Source organism: Crocuta crocuta, unplaced genomic scaffold (genome assembly GCF_008692635.1).
Source record: "Crocuta crocuta isolate KB4526 unplaced genomic scaffold, BGI_CrCroc_1.0 scaffold219, whole genome shotgun sequence".
NCBI lineage: Eukaryota > Metazoa > Chordata > Mammalia > Carnivora > Hyaenidae > Crocuta > Crocuta crocuta.
Window position 1 is genome coordinate 4,476,967 of NW_027551572.1, and position 10,383 is coordinate 4,487,349.

General features: G+C 41.7%; 1 protein-coding gene across 1 annotated transcript in view; it reads left to right on the forward strand.

Moving 5' to 3' along the window:
- The window catches only part of MYO3B (myosin IIIB), a 399,691-nt gene that overhangs the window by 24,275 nt on the left and 365,033 nt on the right, over positions 1–10,383 (forward strand). Inside the window, exons 4-6 of the mRNA XM_077751146.1 lie at positions 5,945–6,049; positions 6,292–6,391; positions 9,382–9,458. Coding sequence (XP_077607272.1) covers positions 5,945–6,049; positions 6,292–6,391; positions 9,382–9,458 — 282 coding nt within the window. The remainder of the gene's footprint in view (positions 1–5,944; positions 6,050–6,291; positions 6,392–9,381; positions 9,459–10,383) is intronic.

Here is a 10,383-nt window from a genome sequence, read left to right on the forward strand (position 1 = left end):
CAGGTTTTTTCATTGGAGATTTGTGTAGAAGTTCAGTAACTAAGCCAGGTTGCGGTGATGGTAGGGGAGACACCTTTTGCTTCTATTTAAGGCCCTAGGAATTCCCACATAGGCCTGAATTTCATTGCAAGTGTTATACTTTAAAACTGTTCTCACCCACTGATATTGTGGCATGAATTAATTAGGTTTATCATGTGAACGAACCAGAGTGGGAACAGGGCTCTGATGAGTTGGAACCTAGGACTGGTACTTTTGGGTTGGCCAGAGATGGTTAGCAAGCGCTGCTGCAGACGGCAGCCTCTGGTGGGGTTCTAGAATGAGAGTCACTGGAGTGCTGGGTGTCAGAAGGAGGGTGTAGAACCCCTGGGAGTGGAGAGGAAGCTGCATCCTAGGTACACGTACAGTATGTGCTCACCGAACGCAAGAGAGAGTTTGAAGCTGAGGAGCGGGAGTGACCCTGTCCCCCATGGAGAGAGATGAGATGAGAGGAGGGAGTCTTGCGGCCCACCTGCCTCTCAGAGTGGGAGTGTCTCCCCACTCTGACTGGAACTCTAGATCTGCAAACGACATGGCGTTCATTCTTCTTGGGGCAAGCCATTGGCTTCCGCTGGTGTCAGCAAAATAACACAATCTCCCCTACAGTGTGGAGAAAAACTATGTTGTTCTGGACTTACGGAGAGATGCACAGTGTCCACCATAGTGCTTCCTGAGGCGTCTTCTTCAGTAGTTTTGACAATTCTGGACTTTACATTCTCTGTAGAACCTAACACACTTGAAGGATAAAATCCACTGAACTAAAGGGCACCAAAAAGAAATTCCTCTGAATTCTGCAGTCTGACTGGGTCAAATCAACATGCCAGTACAGAATCTACTTGCAGGTTGGAGCTTTGACTAGAATCAAGGTCTGGTGATTGTACTGCCTGGGCCATTCTTTAATAATAACTTGGAGGAAAGTTGATAACTTATTGAGCAAGGAACACTTTATTGCTTGAAATTATGGCCATCTTAGCAAGTGCACATACTGTGATTGAATCAATATTCAACGATGTTTTGGAAAATAGATGTGATACATAAATGATTTTTCTATTTTTCTTGGTTTGCAGCAAAATGCTTATTAAATTCTAGATGCGTCCAGCTGCCACATTTCCTGAATGCTGAGGGCATAGGGAGGAAAGCAGGGATGGAGACACACCTCTGTTTTTGAATCTGAGGGCTGGCGGAGTGGGTGGGAATGAGGGGCCGCAGGAGCCAGCATGCAGGGGTGGGGTGGGAGGCATGGTCGCCTTCTCACAGTTCTAAGGGGATTATTTATTGAATGCATTTAAATGTAATTCCTTGTCATGCTTTTAAAATATTCATTTCATTTCACTGAACATTTATACTGGTAGGACACTTGTCAGTGTGTACCTGCTTTGTTTTTTGTACCAGGTACCCGTATTCCTTTTTCTGTCGCCCACAGGCTGCCCTTTAAAACTTTGCTGGGGAGCTTTTCAATTTCACAGGACAGCTTCCTCTAAGGGGGCCCTGAGCAGTTTAATTATATGTTTTTGTGAATCACAGGAAGTCACACAGCTCTTAAACTCTGACATTTAGTGAACAAAAGGCACCGACCCGGTAAGATCCTTTTGTTGTTTTTAAATCCACAGCTCAGTTTTGATCCTGCTGACAAAATGGCTGCTCTTAATCTCTTCATAGGTTCTAGAGCTATGAAGAAAGTTTGTAAGTTGGCTACCTATATAACGTATCGCTGAATAGGCTTCTGTTGCAAAAGTGGCCACAGTCAAAGTAGGGCAGGAGATACTAAAATGAGGTTTCAGGGGAAAATTCCAGGGTTGAGTTAGCTTGGATCATCACCCAGCATTTAATTTAAATTTTCTCTCAGTAGAATTTCAATAGTGCACTTGCAATTCAACAAAGCATGTGCCTCCCTGAGACAGGGGCCAGGCTGAGGGGAGGTTCTGATGAAGGTATTATAGTACCCTGCATTCCTATTACTGCTTTGGCTTTATTTTATTTTTATGTTTTTATTAAATTTAAAAATGTTTTTATTTATTTCTGAGAGAGAGAGAGACAGAGTGAGCAGGGGAGGGTCAGAGAGAGAGGGAGACACAGAATCTGAAACAGGCTCCAGGCTCTGAGCTAGCTGTCAGCACAGAGCTCGACACGGGGCTCAAACCCATGAACTGCGATTGGCTCTCTTCTTTCTATATCCAGTTGGTCAGAAATTACAGCAGATTCTCTCTCGAAAAGCCTCCCATATCTGTCCTTGAATCTTCATCCTCATGACTCTTGCTTTTTGACCTTGCCTTTCTTGATTGCTTCAACACTTCATAGGAGGTGTCTAGCTTCTGATGTCTTCCTATTCTGTCTACTCTCCAGTCTGCTGCCTGGTCTTTGTAGAATACGAATCTGAACAGAGACCTCTTGCCTAAAACTTGCCATTGCTTACCATTCCTATCTAATGATATATTCTTGTGTTGTAATACATGTGTGATAGTAATAAAGCCCATACTCATTAGCAGGGCACACCTGTCATTCCCTGCTCCCCTCCTTCCTTCCTCATCTCCCAGTCCTAGAATTCTGGCACCCTTTGTTCTAATAGTAGCCCAGTATTTAGAATTCATAGGTGCCCTTCCCTTTCTTGTCTACCTGCCATAAACTCATTTGTCCCTTAAACTCATTGTAAATGTTACATCCTCTGGGAAGATTTCTTGACTCTCTCCTCCTCACCCTATCTCAGGAGAGGCCACCATTCCCTTTTTGTGCCGCCACACTCCCTAAGCACACCCCTGCCTCCACATGCCATACCCTAATTACTCATGTCCATTACTGGCGGCGACCTCTTTCAGGGCAGGGACTGTGTTGTGTCCAGGAATGAGTAACGGGTCATAAACTGAACGGTCACATATGATTTAGAACAAAGAGGTAAATTTCTTTTCAATAACTGAACTCAACTTTGATCTTGAGCTCCCAGCCTGCCTAGAGGAGACAACTGATTTTAATTCCTTCTGTTAAACTTCGTCCAACTGAGTGACTTCTTTGGAAAGGGGCAGGCTCTACTATTTATATCCCATTTTCATAGTCTGGGTCAGAGCCTATGGGCTCTCCAATCATTTGGGTAAAGCCTTAAATTTTTTAGAGCCTCTTCTATTCTTCTTCCTCTTCCCTTCTCCCTGGGTAGCACCTGGATCTGGGTACAGGGGCTGCTCATGTAAAGCTATAACATTGAGGACAGGGGCCTTGAATTGCGTGGTGAACACTAAGTCCCTGTGCTGTTTGGCTTTGGTATTTCCCCACGTCCTTGGTCTCTGATACTCCTTCCTATTATCAGGTCCTCACTTTCTTTGTCCTTCTCATTCAGACTCTAGTCTTGTCCCTGTCTCCCAATGGAGCATAAAGTTCTGAATCTTCTGCAAGTCATGAGTGGGTTGTAGGGAACTGTTAAAATCCCAGCCTTGGTCAGCCTCACCTTGGCCTACTGTCATTTCTGCTCAACATGGACACCCCTTTGTTGTCATGAAGCTTCTGTGTGGGGGTGTCCCCTTAGATTTAGAGATGAGAAGAGGATCATGAGAAATTGAAATTTCTATTATAATTGTTCCCCTGTTTAGAATCCCTTAGAAGGGAGCGATGTCACTCTACTCTTGTCCTCTCCAGCTCTCTAAGCTCTATGCCACCAACTTTAGAAGGGCTTTTCTTTTTCTTGAGAACTTCCCTTATGTCACACCCCGTGTTGTTCCATGATCACCATTTGATTCTGTGGTCAGTTCTCCAGTATTTGTTCCTTGAAATGTAGAATCTAGTCTGTAGAGTCCTAGAAAGTTCTTTTTGTCTGGTGAAAGAAAGCTGAGCTTTTAAGACTATTATACAAATCATGGCACTAAAAATGTATTCATTTCCCAAGAGGATATTAGGTTGAATGTTATGTGCCCTTTCAGGGTCATGCAAAACATAGAATCAAAAGAATGCGGATACTTTTGGAAGACATTACCCTAGTACTCAACGTTAGGGCCATCATAGCAATCCGTGTTGAATTATGGGTTACACCTCACATTGGTAGAGAGTAGATTCCAAGGACACTGCAAACTGTTGGGACTATTGTAGCCTTCGATGCATTTCAGTGTTTACAGGATTCTTCCTAAATCGTTCCTGATGGTAATTTTATCATAATTGTAAAGGCTGCTAATTCTGTATTAGATTTTTAGTCATACTGTTGCTTATGAACAATTTAAATGGTAAAAGATGGGCAGATTCAGGTCCAGGTAATTTTGATTGTTAGTGTGTGTGCAAGGTATCTGCCATGTATATAGCAGGGAATGATACACACATCAAATAAAAACATCTACTCACCCTTTATTAAAACATTGCAGATATTCATAAACAGAGTAAAATAGATCCTAATGTATTATTATCTCGATAAAGAGAGATGCTAATCTGTGCCCATTCATATTTCCATGTCTACCAAAAGCCATTTGACTCAAGCAGCCACAACCCAGGGAACCTCTCACTATTCACTAGTTAACCCTTTCCCAACATTTAGACAAAGTGCCCAGGTCTAAAGTGAGGTCTTAACCTTTATAAGAGAAAGGATGACTCTGAGAATCTGAAGAAGGCTCTAAATTTTCTTAGCAGAAAAAATGCAAGACGCATATACAACATGCATACCTACAATTTCAAGGTGTTTCCATGTCCTGCTCAAACCAATTAAGAACCTTTGATTTAAGATGGCAGGTAGTAAGCCCAAACCTGAATATTGGCCTCTACAGTTAGTAAAAATTATCCTTGAAAACTCTTACATTTCCATGAAAGTATAGTATGCCTGGTTCATGTGCTCTCAAATCTTAGTAATATATAATATGTACTTTTACAGTACTTTTAATTACAGACAAAAAAGAAGGGCATAAAGTTGCGGAGCACCCAGGGTTGAATATGAGAAGGTTAAATGCACATATGAGGCGATTCCATTCTGTAAATTTGACATGCAGTGTAAACTCTGGAAAGAGCTGCTGGTTGGGCTTCTGATCCCTGCAGTGCAAGCCCTGGAGACAGGAAGGTTTGAAATGAGAGTTATTTCCTCCCAGTGGCAATGACATCCATCTTTACCTCTCCTGCTGTTTCCTTATCCATAAAATGCATGTGTTTTTACTTTTATTTTCTTTTATTTTATTATTCAAAAAATTTTTTTAGTGTTTTATTTATTTCTTTTTTTTTTAAATGTTTTATTTATTTCTAGGAGAGAGAGAGAGAGAGAGAGACAGCGTGAGCAGGGGAGGGTCAGAGAGAGAGGCAGTCACAGACCGAAACAGGCTCCAGGCTCTGAGCTGGCAGTCAGCACAAAGCCCGACGCGGGGCTCGAACCCACGAACCGCGAGATCATGACCTAAGCGAAAGTCGGACACTTAACCGACTAAGCCACCCAGGCGCCCCTTGTTTTATTTATTTCTGAGAGAGAAAGAGAGAGAGACAGCATGAGCAGGGGAGGGTCAGAGAGAGAGAGACAGAGAATCCGAAGCAGGCTCCAGGCTCTGAGCTGTCAGCACAGAGCCAGACGTGGGGCTCGAACCCACGAACTGTGAGATCATGACCTGAGCCGAAGTTGGACGCTTAACTGACTGAGCCACCAGGCGCCCCTATTTTTTTTTTTAAATAGGCAATATTCACGTAAAATGAAAATATCCAGTAAGTCACCATGATTACTGATATGCTTTCTCTTTCGAATGTCTAAATGACTTGTGCTTTTATATTTCACTCGACAATCAACTTTTTGGACGTGTGCATTGTGTAATGTAAATCTGAAGTTTAATTATTCTGACCTAGAATTTTGTGATCTGTAAACTTACTGCATCAGGTCAATAATGAGTGAGCTTTTCTTCTTAACATCGTTTTCTTTTTCTTCTGTATGTGTCCTCCTGCTGTCCCTTCTCCTCGGCACTTCCTCTTGCAGTTGTGTAATGGGGGCTCAGTCACCGAGCTTGTCAAAGGTCTACTCAGGTGCGGCCAGCGGTTGGATGAAGCAATGATCTCATACATCTTATATGGGGCCCTCTTGGTAAGACCGTCCATCAAGCTGGGGATGACACGGGGGAGGGAAATTTATAATCTGTCAGGATCACCATTGCATAGTAGTAAGTGGAAATGGCCCTATAATATGCAAGGTGTATAACAGCAGGGAGGTGTAGCTAAATGTGGACTTTGATTGGATTTTTAATAGTAGGGTAATTGTCTTAAAATAACCATTCAAATTCACCCTTTCTCTTTCCTGTTGTCTGGTGGTGGTGGGATGCCATGCAGGGCCTTCAGCATTTGCACAATAACCGAATCATCCACCGTGATGTCAAGGGGAATAACATTCTTCTGACAACAGAAGGAGGAGTTAAGCTCGTTGACTTTGGTAATGACTGCTTGTCGTTTGTTTTCTTGATGTGTGCAGTGTAGCCCAAGGCAACAATTTATTGGAATCTCAGAAGACTGGGGCCTCTCTGCTATCCGATAGGCTGAGGGACTTTTTCCAGTCAAACACAGACTGGAGAGTGGGGGCAGGGAGGGGGGGTGTCACCAGATGGATCACCCTAGGAGATGCTGTTTGTTAATCTATTTTCAGCTTTAGAAGCAATTTTATTAAAGATAGAAAATAAAAGTGTTTCAAAAGAAGAATTTGATAGAAAACTTTGGTTTTCTGGGAAGAATGTCGCATCTCAGGGCGATTGTCTATAATTTACATTTCGTCATTTCTTCTTTTGCATATGAAAAGAGAAAGCAGTTTGGTCTTTTAAATGACTTTTTCTAGCCTCAGGCACACTTATTCCCAGTGAGCAGAAGGTAAAATAGTCCTTTGGGTCTGGGAGCTAACATCCCTCTAAATCGTGATTATTGCTGCTACATGTGAGGCTGGTTGAACTGGAAACATTAAGAGGAAATGGAAATGTGAGCGGAAATACAGAGCAATATCACCTAAGGCCAGAGACCTACTGATATCTCCTTGCAATGTTCATGTATTGATATTCAGAAACCAACAAACCATTTGGTTTTCCTTTTTAACTTTATTGAATGGTTTAATCTTCTAAATGTGTTCAACGATGGTTAGTACTTCAGTATGATTGTTACAGATAAAGAGAAAACATTTATAGAAGCACTTTTTAAAATGTTCTTTATCAAAGTCAACATAGTAGGAGAAAAGATTGATGATTCTGAATATTCATTTTTTTGTTGTTAAGAAAGAATTCAGTGTTAAAATGTGAATGATTAGCTCAGAAGAAATTTCTCAGAAATAAGTGGAGGAGTTACTTTAGGTGTATCGATCTACTTACTAAAAGAACAAGCAAAGAAAAATAGCAAAGGGGCACTTGGTTCATGTCTCATGCTCTGCTTTCTGAATAAGGAATGGTGTGACCTTATCAATGTGCTGTGGATAACATCAGAGATGTATTTTACGCGTGATCCCAAGGCCAGTGAATGTATTGTGAGGGAAAGAGCCTAGAAGGATGAGGATGGGGATTAATGCTGATTTATCTGCTCACCAGTTTTGTGATTTGAAATGAGTCTCCTAATCTTGCCAAGAGAAGGTTCCTAAACTCCCAGTTGCTGCGAAAGGAATTTCTAGCAATCAAAAACAGAAAAGTTTAGTTTTTTTTTTCTTTTAAGCAAAATCGCAGTAGAGAACTTGGCAAAATAACAAATTATCCATGGCCGATAGAGTTTAGAGAGCCCTCTTTGGATTTCTAATTTCTCTCTGGAATGCAAGCATCCAGTCCGAAGCAACCTGTGGGTCCTTGGCAAATCTGTGCCTGATTCAGGTTTTTAAGTTCTCATTACCAACAGCATTACTGACAATGTTTGTCATTCTGTTAAGGGCTGCATTCAATTTCTCTTATTTTCTAATTAAAATTTTTATTTTATTTTTTTATTATTTTAAGTTTTTAAAATTATTTTGAGAGACAGAGCATGAGCCAGGGAGGGGCAGAGAGAGAGGAAGGGAGAGAGAGAGAATCCCAGGCAGACTCCAGGCTGACAGACTTGAACTCAGGAACCATGAGATCATGACCTGAGCTGAAACCAAGAGTCAGATGCTTAACTAACTGAGCCAACCAGGCACCCCTGCATTAGATTTCTGCTTGGTATAAACAAATACCTTATGTTTGTAACATACTTTACAATTATAAATTATTTCACACTTATTTTCTTATTTGATCTTTAAGAAGAACCCTTGCTGGGGTGCCTGGGTGACTCAGTCAGTTAAGCGTCTGCCTCTTCAGCTCAGGTCATGATCTCACCATTTGTGAGTTCAAGCCCCGCATCGGGCTCTGTGCTGGCAGTGTGTAGCCTGCTTGGGATTCTGTCTCCCTCTCTCTGTCTCTCCCCTGCTTGCTCTTTATCTTCTCTCAAATAAAAATAAACCTAAAAAAAATTATTAAAAAAAAAAAAGAAGACCCGTTGTATTCAGTGTGACAGGTATCATTATCCCCAGTTTGAGGATAAGAAAATTGAGGCTCAGAGTGAGGGACTCTGAGGTCATACAGTTAGGAAAAGGCCTAATTGGGATGGAAAACAAGTCTTCTGACTACTAATCCAGCACATCTGTACTTCTACTTTATTCCCTTTTGTATAGAGAAGACAGCTGTCTGAAGACTAAAATAGATAAAATACATTGGAATTACATTAAAATTCAGGTCCTCAACGCTGAGCCCTAGATAATAATATTATTAGTCAACTTCTTTTTCCATTTGACATGGTTTTCTTGCCAGGTTTCCAGCCTCCTAGGTAAGATAAGGGACTAAGAAGTTTTTATGTGTACATTGTTGCTCTATTGCAGATAATACACACCAATTTTCTTCCTCGGTAAATGAAGCACTACTTTAAGAACGACATCACCTGGAATATTTTGGAGATATAATAGGAAGATATTTTGGGTTTAGTTCTTGATATTTTCTTTCGATTCCAATTTTGTAGCACTACAGATAGGAACGTTCATTAGGAAAAAAATATTCTAGTGATTTGGCTAGAGGGGTAAATGCTTCCACGCAGTGGTCGGCAAACTCCGGTGTCTCAGCTGAATCTGATCTGCCTCCTGTTATGTGATGAGTGAGAGAAGAATGGCTTCTACATTTTTAAATGATTGGGGGAAAATCAAAAGAATATTTTATGGCCTATGAAAATTATATTCATCCATAAATAAAACTTTATGGAAACACAGCAGCACTTACTTGTTTCTGTGTTGTTCTTGGCTGCTTTTTGGTCTCCAGTGGCAGAGATGACCAATTCTGACAGAGCCCATGGGGCTGGCAAAACCTACTGACCGTCCGACCCTTATGGAAAAAGCTTGCCAACCTCTGATCTAGCGTCATCCTCTGTTCACTGCTGAATTACGATACCCTTTTCTTATAGGTGTCTCAGCTCAACTCACCAGTACACGTCTGAGGAGAAACACATCTGTTGGCACCCCATTCTGGATGGCCCCTGAGGTAATCAGAGGCATTAATTGTGTTTGTTGAGTACCTTGGTACTGTGCATTTTTTGGGGGAAAGTCATATACTTCACAAAATTTTCGGAACTGTACGTTCTGCTTTGGTTAGTGATAATGATGACACATAATCTCAAAAATGCAGGATTTAGTTACAGCTAACCCATAGGGTACCTTCATGCAATTAGAGAAAGGTGTTCCCTCCAGAAGATGCACCCCTCTCCCAGGGTCATGGCTTGGCAAGTTTACCCAGCCTTTGTATAAATTAGAAAAAGTCACCTTCCCGGCCAGGTGCAGCCCCAGAAACACATGGCTTATTGATAAAGAGAAGGATTCCAGCTCTGACTGGATTACAGTACTAAACACAGTTTTTTGCTACCAGGTACATAGCAGCTTCTCTTGCGTACTTTTTTGGCTCTCTAGAAAAATCTGGGATTTGATCCTAATTTGGTTCTGGCATCATCACAGAACCCTCTGTGAGATGATGCATGTAGAAGTTTGGGGAATTTTCCAGCTAGATAAGGCATACCCTGAAACACTGTTACAGCTTTGCTTGCCAGGTCAGCATTTAATTCCACTGTACGGGGGCCTGTGTCCTGAGCAGGTCTCTGGGATTAAGCAGATGGGTGCTTTTAACAAGAGGACTCAGGCAGTCGTCTCGTTAGAGGTCTTTCTATCTCCATTCTGTCCCCATGGCTGTCCTTCCTCTATGTGTCTGCATAGGAGGTCTCCTAACACAGTAATCAGTTGACACTAATATGCTCACAGCTTTTCAGTGGCTTACCATTGTCTGTGGGCCTCTCTTTCATGCTTAGGTAATGGACAGGCCCATTTTATTTTATTATTATTATTTTAAAAACTCTTAATGTTTATTTTTGAGAGACAGAAAGAGAGAGAGAGAACGAGCGAGCGAGAGAGTGTGAGTG